Here is an 18,240-nt window from a genome sequence, read left to right on the forward strand (position 1 = left end):
ATGCAAAAGCTAAGTAACACACTACATGCACATGCACACACACACAAAATATAGTATTATTGTATTGTATAATATTAATAATATTATATATACAATAATATATAATTATATATTGAACGAGTGTGGTGTGCTGGTTTGAGTGATTCTGGAGAACAGGGTTTGAATCCCCACTCAGCTGTGGAAACTCACTGGGTGACCATGGGCAAGTCATACTTGCTCAGCCTCAGAGGAAAGCAAAGGCACCCCCAACATATCTTACTAAGAAAACCCCATGATGGGGTCACCTTAGGGTCTCCATAAGTCAAAAATGACAAATCGGACAAAAATATTATATTTTTTACCATGGTGTCTGTGTGTGTGTACACACATACACATTCAGCCATCCATATCCACAGATTTTTTATCCACAGATTGAAAATATTCCAAAAAATATAAATTCCAACAAGCAAACTTTTACTTTGCCATTTTATATAAGCGAAACCATTTTACTATGCTATTGTATTTAATGGGACTTGAGCATCCACGGATTTTATCCATGATGGGTCCTGGAACAAACTCCAGCGGCTAACAAGGGCCCACTGTATATATGTATATATATGTGTGTGTTGCTCTTAAAATATTACTGTACAGTGTTTGTGCTGGCAATATGGTATACAGCACAGCATTATGTGTGTGTGCGCGTATGTGTATAATACTATATTGCAAGCATAAGTACTGTACAGTAATATTGTAAGAGACATACTGTCCACAATCTAAGGTGTGCCATGAATGACTAAACGCAGATTGAAAGAGCACTACCCACAATCTCAGAAGTACCACAAATAACTGAACCCAAACTGAAGGAGCACTGCCCACAATCTGAGTGAACAGTCAAAGACCTAACAATCAATGATGGTGCACAGTCACTGAGAGAGGGAGGGAATGTACCAAGCTGACTGGACACTGTGCAAACAGTACTTGCATGGTCCCTAATAATAATAATAAATGAGCCTCTGTAGTTGACTTGGCACCTAACCTCCCTACCCTCAGCTTTCTTTGCAAGAAACATATGCACATGAGCAGTCCAAAGCAAACTCTGTTGGCAAGAAGAACTGACAAAAGCCTGTTGTTTTGATGCTTGAAAATAAGTTCCTTTAATTTGATGAGGGGTCCACACTTTCCATAGGCAAGACTTGGGACCACACTTTCTTGCTGTTTAAACTCTGTAAGTCTAGATACTACAAAATACCTGTGGTTCTTGCATTTTGAGTGTTGGTCAAGCCAACTAGCAACAGCAAATTTCTTCCAATCTTTGCTTTCCCAAAAGTGTGCTTTTTCCTCTTCCACAGACCTTTAGAAATTTCAGCCAAGAAGCCAGTCTCCTTTCTGCGAAAAGTGGTGCTTGTTAAAAAGAAGGTGAGTACTGTTCTCCCTGTGAATAGAAATACATGGGTAGACACAAGGAGGAGAATATTAAAGGAATAAGGCATAGTGAAACTCTTTTGTGTGACTGATTTTGTGTAACTTTTGAGAAGTTTTTTGACTGGTAGGCACTGCATAGTACTTTGGTGTGTGAGGTGAGAGGAATTTCTGGCAGTGTTATAAAATTGTATGGATTCAGTTAGTCTGATCATAAAAGTTGAGTATCCAAGAAGAAGAGAGGTTCCCTTTTGGAATTGCTGAGGTGTTAGTATTTTCTACCCTTTCATCCTCCACAGGTACCTCGAGACCCACGTTTTGATGATCTCTCTGGGGAATATAAACCAGAAGTGTTTGAAAAGACCTACGGATTCTTGAATGACATCAGGAAAAAGGAGAAGGAGGCAATGCTACAAATACCTATTTCTGAGTATTCTCTGGCTGTTTGTCTGTCTGTTTAAGGTGTTTATATAAGAGCTCCCAAGGTTTTCTGAGGGCTCCTCCTCAGTAGTCTGAAATCTAGGATTAATTACCCTTTAACTATCTGATATGCCTATGCTGAATGAGATCACATTTATGCAATAGAGGCAGCAACAAATTGCTGTGGAGTACATGCTAAAATGGGCCCTAACCCATGCTTCATCAGATTCATCCTTTCCCCACCATCACTGTAATCATTCCTCTAAGTGTTTCCTTGACCTTAGCTCCTCAGAAAACCATTGTCTTAGAGTTTTGAAAGCATAGTTAGTATTTTTACATATCTTCTCCCTACAGATAGTTCAGAAGCAACTCAAGAAAAGTAAAAATGTGGACCAGCAAACCAAGTTGCAACAGCTTCTTAAGCGAATGGTGAGTTTATGTTGCAGTGAATAGTACCAGATTGTTTCTCCTTGTAAGAGATGGCAGTGAGGCTGGCCAAAAGCTGGAATGGTCATGGAGGAAAAAGCCCCAGTGAAGCAAATGAAGATGTGGAGAGGGTTTATCTCGACACTGGTTTATCCTGAGATGTTTGTCACTTACCCATCTTTGCTTCTTAGACACAACAGGAAGTTGCACATAGGAAAATCCAAGAGGAAAGGGAAAGGGACCTTGCCTTCAAGAAGGAGCAGCGGGAGTTGGCCAAGCAAGGGAAGAAGCCCTTCTATCTAAAGAAATGTAAGTTGTGGCCATATCCTGCTTGGGTACATTACTCGTGCAGTATTCATTCATGATATTGAATAGAGGACCTATTCTTTATGTCCATATATTGGTTGAGAGCAAAGCCTGGAATATTAATCCCCCCAAAAAACTCACCAGCAAACAAATATTCCTTGTTAAACTACAAAAAATAAAAAAATAAAAAAGATATGGATGACATTACAAACCATCACTGTTTTGTTTAAAAAGTTGTTCTTTTTCTACTACATTGTTATTTTTCTACCACCAAAAATAACATGTTACTGATAATCTTACTTATTACACATTCCTGATCCAGAGCCGTCAGATAACAGAATCTGAACACAAGGAATAACTCCTTGGTAGTCACAGCCAGTCTAGTTTTGTACTGTATTTCAGAATTCGAATAGGGCTTGGTGAGTCAGTGAAACAGATGCATAGAGTAGTAACTGTGGTCTGGTTTGATCCTGGATCTGCCCTCAACACTGACAGGCTTGCTCTGGCAGTCTGTTTTCTGTAAAGAAGTGAAACCATGTGTGTGGCTCTTCTGTGTTTTGCTTGCTTGCTATTTGGCATACTGCTGCCACCATTTTGAAGGGAGCCCTCATGTGTTCTGTGTATGGCACTACACTGCAGTTACTAATTACTCATTACAGGAGAACAGTAGAAGGCAAAAGGATTGGATGGTGACATCCTTTTACAATATGTTAGGGTTGTGGGAGGTGCAGTCCAGCTTCCCAGTATTTTTGCAAACTGTTTATTATTTGACTGCATTAAAAGGTTGCACTGACTGTAGAGAGCTGGGGTTGGGAAAGAGGATTTGAATTAGGGATGGGAATAGCTTATGACATTATGAGCAATGCTGGCTTGAGTTAAGACCACCTTCTTCTCTTGTGTTCTGCAGCTGATAAGCAGAAGTGGGAACTGGCTGAGAAATACAAAGAGCTGAAGAGGAGTGGAAAACTGGAGAGCTTTTTGAGCAAGAAAAGAAAAAGGAACGCTGCTAAGGACAAAAGGAAACTCCCTTTTAAGAAGAATTTGTAATATTTGGCTGCAGGAGAAAATCCTGGCTATGCCGATTGTGCAGGCAACACTGCTGCTCACAACCAACTTTGACTTAACAAGCTCCTAGCAAGACTGCATTGAGTGGTCTAGGTTTTTCTGCCATCATGCTGAACAGGACTGCCGACAGTTTTCTAGAAACTGTGTACAAGAATTCTAATTGCAGAGTCTCATTAATTGGTGCTTTTCCTTTTGAAAGAGCTCCTTGGATCATTAATTGATAATATGTTTTGTAACATCATTTTGCTAGAATAAAGAAAAGCAAATTTAAAATGTTAAGAAAAGCAAATTTCTTCTTTCATCTGTTGATACAAAACAAGAGCAAATGAAACCTCATGATCACATTCACAAGACTGCTATTCTAATTAATTCACAGACATTTCCCACTGTTTCCTCACAGTGTTTGTTCCTCTCTCTCTTTCAGCATGGGTTCATTTCCTTAGTTAGTAATTGTCAGCATGGCTTAATTCCAGATAAGCAGATGACTTTCAGGTATTTATCTTGTGTTCCAAATCATCTAGCTCCTTTGTTACTTGCTTTTTTCCCCCTTCTCTGATCAAACTCATTTTTATTGCTATATATCTTTGTCATGTGGAAAAATATTGCTTCTTTTTCTCAATAGATTGGAAAATTTGAAGATACCAAGCTAGGACATAAAGAGAAGAGTTCTGGTTTTGGCCTTTTGCATAGAGGTCTGCTACTTACAAATTTCTATCCACATGAAGCTGCCTTATAAGAAATCAGACAAATTTATTTTACATAATTTATTCTGCTAATCTGGGTGTGTGAGAAATAAATTATACTTGGCATCAAAACTCTGCCCTCTTTCCAGATTTGAAGGGCACCAAGTTGAAAAAGACTGACCTAGGCTAGCATGCTCCTTGACAATTACATGTGGATGACCACAAGCTAAAGCACCACTTATTTTTGGCCAATAGAGATGAGAGTACTAAAACAGTATTCTTGGTTTCCAAAGATAATGGTCTGAACATGCCCTTACAAGGAAAGCAGAGATACAAGGTCAGTATGTGTCTGTTTTTCCCCACCATAAAATTTCCCTCCTGAATATATTTACAGAGTTAATGAGGAATTTTATTTAGTGGGCTGAGTGTACTGAAGTAACACTGGCTGCCTTGGAACATACTCATGGAAATGAATGACCCAAATACAGGGAAGAAAGCTACTTTCTCAAATTAGTGGAAATCATAAAAGATTAAAACAGCGATTGGGAATCGTAAAAAGCAATGAGAAGTAACCATCCCTGCGCCTGGGGGCGGAAAGTGAGTGAGAAGCGAAGGATGCGCTATATAGCTACCTTACACGGACAAGGGCAGTAAGGGGGAATTAAATGCAGAGATTCATGCTTGACTCCATTCTGATCAGGCTCTGATGGCACCCTTCCTAGTCTGCCTTATTTTTGAAGTTGGCAGTGTCTCTTGAACTTGTGCCAATTCAATATCTCAGGGCTGAACTCCCAGCTTAAATTGGATCTCGGACTGTTAGCAGTCCCAAAGAAAAAATGAGTCTCTTCCCCCCCAGTTCTTTGCAAAAGTAATTCTACAAGCACATCTCTTTGCAAATGACATTCAATTCTTCAGTTCTTTCAAACCACTTCTCATCACTTCTGGCTGTTGGAAAAAGCTTCCCAACCAAGCATTCTCTTTAACCCCCTTCACCCATTTTCTAATAGAACAATGGGGCTTTAGGAAGTAAGGGTTTCCTACATGCCTCTACCCTATACATTCTGTCCCTAAAACTTTCCTCATTTGCTTAGTAGGGACGTATGTAAGCATTTGTGGGTATGTGTCCAAGTAGCAACATCACATGACCAGAGGACCCTCCAGGTATATTTGAAAGCACATAAAACTCCCTCCTTCACCCTCAAGATGGAGAGTGCAGTCTCTACTGGGTTGCTCCTCTTTTTGAAACTTTCCTGTAGCTAGCTGGGGCTTAGAAGCTGTATGTATATATGTTTGAATATATCTTTAAATGTAATAAAGTGTTTAGTTAAGAAGCTTGCATACTTCCTGCTTGCCTTACTTAGCTAAAACTAGCTCTGTGAGACACCCAAGAGCTTCAACACTTCCACTTGTGAACTCTGCTAAAAGAGACAGAGTCTTAATTGAACTGGTCTTCATCTTTCCCAGAAAAAGGGCTAACAGGAATCTACTTCTAGTCAAACACTGGTTTCCTCCTTTGCTGCTTCTGGTTCTCCTGTGGTAATCCAACAATAACCTGATTTTTAATTTTCCTGGGATTTGAACAGCTTTACAGGTGGAGCAAGATTTGGTCTGTCATTGCTCCAATGAGATAAATTTCCAATTTCTCTCAGATGGCAGCATCAGCAAGGTCAGGAAGACAGCCACTTCTTTCAGCATCCCAACCATGATTGCTTCATTCTCTCCCTTTAGATTCTTGGGAGAATGAATAGAATGAAGAAGTGACATATTTCTTGGGAGCATTTAGCTATTCAGCAGAGGAGTGAAAGTTCATTTGGCTGAAGACTGAGGCTATAACTCTTAGGTAAAACTAGCCATGGCATCTTTTATTAATTTTTTTAACCTGTTGGAATATCTGAAACTAAATATTTACTTCCAGTTTTCACCTGTCAATGAGCTTCAAACAAGACTGGACCATAGCTGAATTAAGAGGTGGATTTAATGCTCACAGCAAAGCAGGTCCAAAATTCAACTTGCTTCTCTGTTGAAAGCATATATAGTGGCATCCTGGTTGCATTCAAGCATCAATTAGTCACAGGTAAAGCCACATATGAAATCTACAGATTCTTTCCCTCCACCACAAGATATGATGGGGACATAAGATCAAGTCTTTTTTGTTGTTGACCTAATAAAGTTATTGCCCCGATAGGGATTTTGGATATTCTTGAGGTGCTTCCAGACAGACACACCTAGTGCTGCCAATCATTATTCCACTGTGGGCTAAAAGCAGAATTCCCATTGACAGTTCAAAGTTCAGGAGCTCTAGTGTTTTGCCATGTTTTTCATTTGTCCTTATCACTAAATTCTATCCATAGCTGAAAGGACAATCATCCATTTTCTGAAAGCTGTGACCTCTCCTTTCAGGATATGTCATGGTCACCACATACATCTTGGCTCAGAACTTTGAAGTGGTTGCTTCCCAGCACTATCTTAACACCCAGATGTGTTTTTAAAACTCTTCAATGTGCCTGCACCACATGGTGACTTGTGAGTAAACATCATTATCAAAGGACTAAATCCTGACCTTTTTTTCTGGTTGTTTTTCCAATTTAGCTAGAGTTTTGTAGTCAGCTTCAAGCCCCTTCCCCTTGTTTTCTTTCTTTCTTTTTTTTTCCTGCTCAGCTTCCTAGCTAGTCTAAAAAACTAGAAAATTGTCCCACATCCTCAAACCTCTCCATTCCTTTTCTCTGATCATGTTTCATCATCTCCAAATGCTGGTTTCCTTAAAGAGAAAATGGAAGGCAGCAGTGATAGTTTTGCCTCCCTTTCTCCAGTTCTTGTATACTTTCAAACCTTTGCTACTCCAGTACAGTGAATTTTCAGAGGTCTGTGTCAATCCACTGAATATCAGTTTGAGGACTGAAGCACTGTAACCAGATCCTAGCAATCTTTATTCAGAAGGAAGTGGTTCTGTGTGCATTGAGATCTCAGCCTACTTTGGACACTCAAACTTTACAAGAGAGGGAAGGTCTTGCTCTGCAATATATGGACACTCTCTGACCAGAAATCCAGAGCAAGTAGCACAGGAAGGAGAGACTTTCATCTGCAACATGTCAGGGCAGCTCTTCTCATCCTATATTTTGTCCATACTGAAGAATTTCACTGCTTTTTTGCTCTTCCTGTGATCAGGAGAAATGAAACCAGCAATGAGCTGATTACTAACAGATCATGATATTGTTTGAACTCTTGATAGCAGTCTAGAGACAAAACTGAATTCGTGTTCTAACTAAAATCTCCCAACAACTATGGAAAACAAAACAATGGCTCACAGGTTGGAGACTATCAATACACATTCCTATCCCCCCCAAAAGAGACACAAAAGATTGCAATAACTACAGGACCATCACATTAATTTCCCATGCAAGCAAAGTAATGCTCAAAATTAATGGAGCAAGGAATTCTAGAGATGTAAGCTGGGTTCAGGAAAGTAAAAGGCACTAGGGATCACATCACAAACATACACTGGAGAACATAGCACACCAAAGAATTCCAGAAGAAAACCAGCCAAAGTCTTTGACTGCATCAATCACAAAAAGCTATGGATTGCTCTTAAAGCGATGGTAGTGTCTCTACATTTTATTGTTCTAATGCAGGGGTAGGCAACCTTTTTGAGCCGGGGGCCGGGTTGGTGTCCCCCAGACAACCGGGGGGGGGGGGGGGTGAAGTAAAAAAAATAAATAATTAAATAATATAGGACAACATTTTCAAATGTAGGACACATTTTTTTAAAATGGAGGACATGCGAAAAAATTTGATGGCTTTTAAAAAATGTTAATATAAATGCATGTTTCTTAGGCATGATCAAAATGGAGGACATTTGGGCATTATTCCTAGACAGATGGCAGAAATGTACTTCCCTTTCTGGCCAACCCCCCCTCCCCCCATTCCAAACAGCACATTTGGGCATTGAACATGCCTTTACTTAAGATGGCCTCTTGCATATTTCAGAGGCTTATTGCATAACCAAACTCTTTGGGTTTCACACTGAACATGGGTTCACATGGCTATGCATATTGATTTTAATGTATAATTGTTGTTATTGTGTACAGTGGTACCCCGGGTTACGAAAATAATTCGTTCCGCCGCCGTGTTCGTAACCCGAAATCCTTCGTAAGCCGAAAAAGCCATAGGCGCTAATGGGGAAAAGCCGCGATTTCGTGCGAAATAGCGCCGAAAAGCACCAAAAAATTTTTCGTAACCCGAAAAAACCTTCGTAACCCGGAACAGTTTTTTCCTATTGATTTTTTTCGTATCCCGGGAATTTCGTAAGGCGGTGCTTTCGTATCCCGGGGTACCACTGTATTGTGCATTTTACTCTGTAACTGTTATTGTTGTAACACGCCTTGATCTACGAAAGGCGGGCTATAAATAAATATTTTATTTATTATTATTTATTGAACATGTCAAGGTGGTCTCACAAGAAGTGATTTGCCCTCGGGTTCAACTGTACTTCTCAGAAGTGTGTACTTGGTCAAGGGACTGTGGTTTTTCTTCACTGCACATGAGTTTGTAAAAATCACAGCAGCTTACATTGACTGTGCCTCTGAAGCTGGCTCATATCAATATCACCATCACCATCCTCCTCCTCCTGCTGCTCCTCTTCTTCTTCTTCCTCCTCCTCCTCTTCCTCTGCCTTCCTCCCTCCTTCTCCTGCTCCTTCCTCCCTCCTCCTCCTCTTACTTCCTTCCTCCCTCCTCCTCCTCCTCCCCCCCGCATGCCTGCGTGAGAGGCCCAAGCCCCCGCGCACCTGCGCAAGAGGCCCAAGGCCCTGCATGCCTGCGCGTGGGGCCTTTGCCCCCCTTGCCCATCGCCAAAGGCCCCGTGCACTTCAATGAGAGGCCAAAGGCCCCGTGGGGCCTTTGGTGGCAGCAATCGGCAGCAGGACCGAGCAGGGGCTGGTCCCAACAGCTCGGCGGGCCACTTGCGGCCCGCTAGCCGTAGGTTGCCAACCCCTGTTCTAATGTGTAGCCTGTATTTGGGACAAGAGGCTACTGTTAGAATTGAATGTGTAGAAATAGAATGGTTCCCAATCAGACAGGGTGTCAGGCAAGGCAGGATTCTTTCACCCTCTTTTTTCAACTTATATGCAGAAAATATCTTAGGAGTGAAAACTAGAGGAAGGAATATCAGCCTGCAGGTGACACCATACTAGTAGCAGAAAATTGGCAAGACTTGGAACAATTACTAAAGAAAGTCAAAGAAGAAAGTGCTAAGGTAGGTTTACTGATTAACATTAAGAAAACAAAAATAATATCTATTGATGATTTAAATAATTCAATGTAGAAGATGAGGAAATTGAAATAGTTAAAGATTTCCCATACCTTAGATCAATCATTGATCAGAATGGAGATTGCAGTCAAGAAATCAGAAGAATAGGTCTGGGAAGGGCAGCTATGAAAGAACTAGACAAGACCCTGAGGTGCAAATATACACAATTAACACTAAAGTGAAGATTGTGTCATCATATTTCCCATCACTGTGTATGGGTATGAGAGTTGGCTGGCAAAGAAAGCTGACGAAGGAAATCAACTCTTTTGAGAGGTGGTGCTACACAAGAGTTCTCTGGATACCATGGACTAAAAAGACAAACAAATGGGTCCCAAGAACAAATGAAGCCTGAACTTTCTCTGAAAGCCAAGATGACCAAACTGAGGCCACATCATGCGAAGGCATGAATCACTAGAAATGACAATAATGCTTGGAAGGCAGTAAGAAGATAGGAAGACTGCATGCCAGATGGATAGACTCAGTCAAGGTCACAGCCCTGAGCCTGCAGGACCTCAGCAGAGCTGTTGAGGATAGGGGGGCTTGGAGATGTTTCGTTCACAGGGTCGCCGTGAGTTGAGGTCTACTTCAAGGCAGTTAACAACAAGAATTAGCAGAAATTGTTTACTGCATCGCACAGCCCTCCAGATGTTGTTGGATTGGAATTCCTACGTTCAACTAAACTGACTAGGGTTGCTGGAAGTTGCAATCCAAGAATATCTGGAAGGCTATGTATTTCTCTCCCCTCCTCTGATTCTCAAACACTGAAGGAGGAACATAGGAAATTGACTTATACTGAGTCAAATCATTGGCCCAGCTAGTTGACTAGATGCTACGTACCTTGGGTGGGTGGCAGTCATGCTCAGTGGCTCCGTTATCGTGGGACAGGCATTCCTCCATTTTCATTTGGTCACCTCCCACCCCAACCCCCCCAGCTCCTCCAGATATCAGCAGCTCCTTTGGTTGTTATGGAAGCTATTTAGTCTCTGGAGCAGGAGAGAACAAGTTTGCTCCATTTTCCACATGGCATCTCTTCAGATATTTAAAGATGACTATCATGGCAACTCTCAGTGTCCTCACTGGTATTCCCTGATTCTCATCCAAGTACTAACCAGATCTGTGTTCAGCTGCCAAAATGAGGCAAGATTTGGGGTGTTCAGGGTGGCTGGTGGCCTGTTTCCTGGTGACTCCCTCCATAATTCCAGAAAATATGTAGTGGCCCTTTTTGCTCTTGTATTTTCACTCAAAATGCATTATTCCACCACCACCCTTACCTTTTGCCTAGTGCAAAAAGAATGCTTACCTATTACTTGGATTAGTTTCACAGCGGCCAGGTTTATTTAGTTTATTCTCTTCTCTATTAGCCCAATTCCAGTTTCAACTTTAAAAAACCCTAATAATAAACTTGTAATCTGAGCCTTGCCTCGCACTCATGCATTAAGTTTGAAAGGGTCTCTTGCTCAGACGAAGGCCTTAGATGCTTTTCATTTAAAAAAATGAAACACTTATATAACCCTGGCTTTGGAAGCAATGCTTTTTGAACAGCTGCTCTTGCTGTAAGATTTGTGATAATGCCACAAGAACGGCTGCAACACTTTGCTTCTGTTTTGCTCTGCCAGTTTGTTAAGATCCCAGCTGGTAGAGTCGGTGAGGCTTTAACTCCCGGAAGGGACTGAGACGCTGCCCACCTATTCCTGCACCAGAGTGATAGAAAGGACCAAGTATGTGCCTGAAGAACTGAGGTGGTACATCTTACTGCCTAGAAATAATCATGCTCCCAGCCAGTTCTTTGACATTTAATGTAGCCATGCTGAGCCTGCGATTTCCTATGTGGGGCTGTGGAGGCCTGCTTTGGCTTCATTACCAACTCTGTTTGAAATCCCGCCAAGCTCTCATCAACTTTCATCAGTGCCTGGCCGTGTCAACCTGTTCCAAGGGCTCACTGCAAGTTTTGATTTATTTATGGTGCAAAAAAAGCCCCTGCCCAGTGGCAACATCTGCCTGGTTTGAAAAAAGGGAGATCTAGTGCATTGTAAGCACTGAATGTGTAATTATTTGTAGCCTAGAATCAGGTCAGCACTAAGCCTTATGACCAGAGAATGGAGGTGTATAGTCACGGCAGGGAAGCACCAGAACTGTTAGCAGAGAGCTGCATAGGCTGTGTTTGGTTGTTACATTTATATCCTGGTTATCTTTCCCTGAGATCAAGGTGAGTAGGTAACTGTGCCCTCTCCATCTTTATCTCTACAACCCTAAGGGTTGCTCCAGATGGACAGAGAGAAGCTGGTCCAAAGTCACTCAGGGAAGTTTATGACTTAGTGAAGATTAGAATCTAGGGTTCAAAAGACACTGCAGAAATAATCCAATTTGAGACTGCTTTAACTGCACTGGCTGAATGCTAGGGAATTCTGGGAATTGTAGTTAATTGTGCCAGCAAAGCTCTCTGATGGAGAAGGCTAAATGGCTCACATAACTTCAGTTCCTAGAATTTCCTAGCATTGAGCCAGGGCAGTTAACGTGGTCTCAAACTGGATTATTTCTGCAGTGTGTTTTGGACCTAGATCTCCCAATCTGACACACTACCCAGTGCACTACATTGGGTCTCCGCTGAATCCAGGCCCCTCTATTTGTGCCCCCCCCTTTTTTTTAATCAAGTTCTAAACAGTGATGGTTTTATCCTTTCCCATGACTTTGAATGAACATCCCATGCCCTCTTTTTGGTTTATCTTGTTCATGTGGAAGACACATGACCACAATATGGATCAAGCCTATTATCTAGGCTAGGCTAGGCACCTGCTGGAGCCAGTATGGTGTAGTGGTTTGAGCACTGGACTACGATTCTTGAGATCAGGGTTCGAATCCCTGTTCGGCCATGTAAATCCACTGGGTGACCTTGGCCAAGCCACACACTCTCAGCCTCAAACCTCCTCTGAACAAATCTTACCAAGAAAATAATAATAATAATAATTTATTTATTTATTTATTTATATTTCGCCTTTTCCCGAGGGAATCAAGGTGGATTACGACACAAATATAACAATAAAATATCATAAGAATAAAAATTAACAAGTATAAACAAGCCCATATCCCAACCCTCCCCTCAATCATGAAAACATTAACCGAAGAGCAATAAAATAGAAATTAAACAACAAGATAAATTAAAAATTTCTAAAATTACGGGTTGATTTCAGGCAAGATAAGTATCTTCTTCTAGGGGGGGGGGAAATGGGGCCAATGATGTTGGTGACAGTGAGGGGGAGACTAATCTGGAAGGGCTAATCTGGAAAGGCCTGCCAGAAGAGTTCCGTATTAACGGCCCTTTTAAAGGCTTCTAAAGTAATATGACGGATCTCATCCGGCAGGTTGTTCCATAGCCTAGGTGCGGCAGATGACAAGGTCCTCTGGGTCACCGCAGCCTGTCTGGTCTTTATAGGCTGCAACAGATTCTTCCCAGAGGACCTAAGTGAAAAACCTGTGACAAGAATTGCCATGAGTCGGAAATGGCTTGAAGGCAAAAAACACACAACAAGCAGCTGCAGATAGTTTGGATAGTTCCCAACAGCCTTAGCTGGAGCATGATAATGTTTCTATAGTGCCCAAATTCAGTGGCATCTCTAGGGTAGGTGTCACCCCCCCCATTGACCTCTTCCTGTTTCACGCTATACAGAATCTGTAGCAATGCTTTTTTGCACTAATGATATTAATCAATTGTCATTCCCATATACCACTGAGTGTACTGCTAATAGTTGTGACATAAACAAGTAGCAAAATTAAAATGATACCTTCAAATTACAATAGCATAACCACAACCTAAATGTTATTTACTTATGTATAGTGAAGATTTGGTTAAAATGTGATGTCTTTAAAGAAATAAAAATAATATATATATTAAAAAATTCAATGTTTTTTTAATTAAAATTTGAAATTTTAATTTAAAAAAATTCTGGGGTCTCTCCTTTCCCCTCCCACTGAGTTTCACCCCACTCCCACCATCTTTTAAAGCATTTTAAAGAGAAGCAGATGAATGCCACAGCCCATTTCTGCCAAAAAGTAGGTGTTTGAGGAGCAGTGGTGTCACCATAGTGACGTCATTGCCCACATTCCTGCCAGTTGGCCAGCTTGCTTTGGGGGTTCTGGGAACAGTAGTTAGACTAGGTCACTTTTCTAAGCTCTGGTCTTAACTGGCATCATTAAAAGGTGAGGAACTGGGGAAGCTGCACTCAGAAAACAGTTGCCCACTCCTGTGTGAGGTTATATGCTTCCTTCCCCACACCCCAGAAGTGAGTGTGACTTGTGTGCAATTGTGTGTCTGCTGGAAGGCACTTCCCCTCTGCCCCCAGAAGGCTTGCCCTCCTCCTTCAGTTGCAAACCCACCAGCTGGAGTGATTAATAAACAGTCATTTCATTAACTAATTAGCCAAACACAGTCATTGTGTACACACACAGCCCACATGGCTGGGAGGGAGGGCAGCCTTCCCTGTGGCAAAATGCAGGGCACGGTTTGCTGATGCTTTCTCTCTCGTCTCCCACTCCCTTAAGGCCACCTAGCCCCCTTCGTCCCCCCAAAGCAATCTTGGCAGGTGGCATTGCCAAGTCTGAGCCTGGCTGGCCCCTGATTGACAGGGCTGTGATTAGCAGGGATGGGATCCCTCATTAACTAATCAGCTTTCCCACTGCTTTGTCAGTGTTTAATGAGTAGCTGCCCTGGGAAGGCGGGCATGGCGCTTTTGCATTCTGCTCAGGAGCTGGGAGTAGTGTCGGGTGTGTGTGCTTGCCTTCAAGTCAGTTGTTGACCATGATGATCCCATTAATTTCATCAGGTTTGCTTAGGCAAGGAATACTCAGGAGTAGTTTGCCATTGCCTTCTCTAAAACATAGCCTACAGCCAGTGGCATCACTAGGGGCGGCATCACTCTGCGCTGTAACTCATGGTGTCACACACACACACACACATTGACCTCCTCCCATTACGACGCCATGCAGAATCCTTAATCATGTTTTCTGTACTCATGTTATTAACAAATCATAATTCCAGAATTACAAATGCATAGTTTCATGGGATTAAAGTGAAAATTTGGTAAAATGAGATGTTTTTAAATAATTGTTTTTTTTAAAAAAAATTTTTTAATTTGAAAATTTAATTTAAAATAAAAAACCTGAGGTCTTTCCTTTTTCCTCCCACTGAGCTTAACCCCACTTGCCCCATCTCTTCAGCATTTTAATAGGACACAGGTAAATGTCACAGCCTTTTGCTGTCCAAAGGCAGATATTTGAGGAACAGTTGTGTCACCCCTCTTAGGGCATCACCAGGTGAGATCCACATGTTTTGCGCACACACCCCAGTCACATCACTGCTTACAGCACCTGGTGCTTCTTGATAGTCCCCCATCCAAGTACCAACCAGGCCTGACCCTGTTTAACTTCCAAGAATAGACAGGCTCTGGTGCCTTCAGAATAATATACCTTATGTGGATGATGGTGTTGTGTGCCTCCAAATGATGGTGACCCTATCATGGGATTTTCTTGGCAGATTTGTTCAGTGTGTGTGTAGGGAGTGCCAACTGGTAAGATAAATGAGTCCTGTGGCTCTGGGCCCCTTTGTCCCCACTGTTCCTTCTTGTTCTTCTTTCACCAGACACCAGTGATGGTAAGTGTCTACCCTGCATTGGCAATTCATGGAGAGAATTTCCCAAGGATCTCATGTCATTTAGGGGTCATTCAGACATCTTTTTTTTTTTTTAGCAGAATGATGCAAATAATCTCACTCATATATTCTGGGTTTGTTATTCCAGGTTATGAAACCACATCTCTGAAAGTTTGGTTGCTCACACATGCAAGCACTAAAATAAACACAGAGTCAATGATGTGAATATATTCGAAACGCATTCAAGGCATGCAGAATTTAATCCCAGGTCTATTTGCACCAGTTATTCACACTGCCAATGATGTGAACCATTTTTGGGGTGGGTTTTTGTTTTAAGTGGGGTTTTTTGGCAGCCCCTCCCCCCCAGCAAAACTTAATCAGGTGCATTTGGGACACATGTGAACATCAGAGATTCAACCCAGATTCATCCTGGATTATTTTCAGCATCTGAACAACCCCTTAGACTATCTCAGCACTCTTTTTGATGCAGGTTAGATCCAGTAAGGAGAAGGTTGACATCCCTGGCTGATGCCACACTGCAGAAATAAAACAGTTTGACACCATTTTAACTGCCATGACTCAATGCTGTGGACGTCTGGGATTTGTCATTTTGTGAGATATTTAGCCTTCCCTGTTGGAAAGCTCTGGTGCCCCTCCAAACTACAAACCCTCAAACCTCATACCACTGATCTGTGGCAGTTGAAAGGGTATTAAATGGATTTATTCCTGTAGTGTGGCATGCTTATCAAATTTGCAGATGACACCAAATTAGGAGGAGTAGCTAATACCCCAGAGGACAGGATCAAAATTTAAAATGACCTGAATAGATTAGAATGCTGGGCCAAAGCTAACAAAATGAATTTCAACACGGAGAAATGTAAGGTACGGCACTTAGGGCAGAAAAATGAAATGCACAGATATAGGATGGGGGACATCTGTCTTAACGAAACTACGTGTGAAAGGGATCTAGGAGTCCTAGTAGACCTCAAGTTGAACATGCTAAAAGCCAAAGCAATTCTAGGCTGCATCGCTAGAAATATAGTGTTTAGATCAAGGGAAGTAATAGTGCTACTCTATTCTGCTTTGGTCAGGAATACTGTGTCCAGTTCTGGGCACCACAATTCAAAAATGTTGAAAAGTTGGAGCATGTTCAGAGGAGCATGACCAAAATGGTAAAGGGTCTGGAAATCATGCCTTATGAGGAAAGACTTAGGGAGCTGGGTATGTTTAGTCTGAAGAAGAGACAGTTAAGAAGTGATATGATAGTGCTGTTTAAATATTGAAGGGGTGTCACACTGAGGATTGAGCAAGTTTGTTTTCTGCTTCTTCAGAGAATACGACACGGAGCAATGGATTCAAGCTACAGGAAAAAAGATTACACCTAAATGTTAATGGGAACTTCCTGACAGTAAGAGCTATTCAACAGTGGAACCCACTCCCTCGGGGTGTGGTGGAGTCTCTTTTGAAAGCCTTTAAACAGAGGTTGGATGGCCATCTGTCAGGGATGCTTTGACTGTGATTTCCTGCATGGCAGGGGGTTGGACTTGATGGCCCTTGGGGTCTCTTCCAACTCTATGATTCTATGATCTCCAAATAGTTGACTGGGGGGAATGGGCTCTCCAACTGGCAGATTCCACACCTGTGTGGAAACCAATAAACTAGAGCAATTATGGTCCAGGGATTATGGGATGCCAGGAAGTCTTGGGATATCAGCAGAAAAGTAAATCAATGCATCATTTCCCAATTTTTCAGTTAATTTCTCTTGTGTTTCTTAATCATCCATTGGCCAAGAGGTAACAGACATTATTAATGCACAGCTAAAAATCTGTCTCAATGAAAATGTTAGAATCCACCTCAGAGGTTGAAGGTGATCAATAGAAAATGCATGGGTATCACTCAACTGTGCAGCACACGATGGCACAGAGATTAATGTGCAGACGCTTTCTATTGAAATGTTGGAAACAACAGCCAAATTCCATCTGTGGTGTTTGGAGTAGTTCTTTCATCCACAGCAGCTGAGTCCAGATACTGCAGAAAAGACGATGTGTGTATGAGCTAGCCCTAAGAAGGAAAACAGAATACTGGTAGAATTCAAAGATATAGCCGTGTCAGTCTCTAGAGTCAGTATGAAGAGAACTCTTGTAGCACCTTTGAGACTAATTTAAAGAAGTGGGCAGTATGAACCTTCGTAGACTTCAGTAAAAGTATCTGAGGAAGTAGACTGACATCTACGAAAGCTATCAAAGGTGCTATAAGATCTCTCTATATACTGACTGCATGGCAGGGGGTTGGACTGGATGGCCCTTGCGGTCTCTTCCAACTCTATGATTCTATGATTCTATGATTCTAACATACTGGGCTAAATGGACCAAGGATCTGACTCAATATAAGATAGCTTCCTATCTTCCAAGATGAAGAACGTGAATCAATTTATCTGTTTCAACTTGGGCCAGTAATCTTGCTGATCTGAGATGGGACATGCTCAGCCACCCCATTTTTACAGAAGGGGGGATTTTGTCCTTATTTGTCCTCAAATAGTAGGCAGTTGAGGAAGAACCATAGCTCAGGGGTTGAATGCTGAAACTTTGGTTGCAGACAGTACTAGGTTCACCCCTTGGCTTCTACAGGTAGGGCTGGTAATGATGCCTAGAAAAGGCTGGGTTAAGTTAGTTGGTACCCGAGAACTGTTCCTAAAATATACCTCCATTTGTGCGCATGTTTGTGATCGTCTAGGAGTGGAGTGGTGGTACAGAAATTTTAAAAGTTCAACAGATACCAACATAACTGTATGTGAATCAATTTTTCACCTTGTAACTTTGGCCCTTTACAGACCAGCCTGAAAGGCTGGCCTGGCGGCAGAGTTGAGGCATAGAGTCCTCATGCCCAACTCCCCCCCCCAGGGTGACCTGACACTGTGCACTGCTCCAGGTGGCGCACAGCATCATGGTACACCTCTGGCACTGCATCTTGCAGTGCCAAAGGAGTGCCATATAGCCA

At 42.0% G+C, this 18,240-nt stretch overlaps 1 protein-coding gene across 2 annotated transcripts in view; it reads left to right on the forward strand.

Annotated features, from left to right (window-relative positions):
* RRP36 (ribosomal RNA processing 36) overlaps positions 1-8,023 on the forward strand; it is a 36,251-nt gene extending 28,228 nt beyond the window's left edge. Inside the window, exons 4-9 of one of the 2 annotated variants that reach the window (XR_006101885.1) lie at positions 1,329-1,395; positions 1,698-1,802; positions 2,173-2,247; positions 2,436-2,553; positions 3,458-4,107; positions 4,238-8,023. Coding sequence is in view for 1 of the 2 variants with exons in the window: in XM_042449095.1 (XP_042305029.1) it covers positions 1,329-1,395; positions 1,698-1,802; positions 2,173-2,247; positions 2,436-2,553; positions 3,458-3,597 (505 nt within the window). In the remaining variant the exon portion in view is untranslated. Of the gene's footprint in view, positions 1-1,328; positions 1,396-1,697; positions 1,803-2,172; positions 2,248-2,435; positions 2,554-3,457 lie in introns of both variants that reach the window. The other variant, XM_042449095.1, reaches the window with a different exon arrangement.
* The last annotated feature ends 10,217 nt before the right edge of the window (positions 8,024-18,240 follow it).

Source organism: Sceloporus undulatus, chromosome 1, assembly GCF_019175285.1.
Source record: "Sceloporus undulatus isolate JIND9_A2432 ecotype Alabama chromosome 1, SceUnd_v1.1, whole genome shotgun sequence".
Taxonomy (NCBI): Eukaryota; Metazoa; Chordata; class Lepidosauria; order Squamata; family Phrynosomatidae; genus Sceloporus; species Sceloporus undulatus.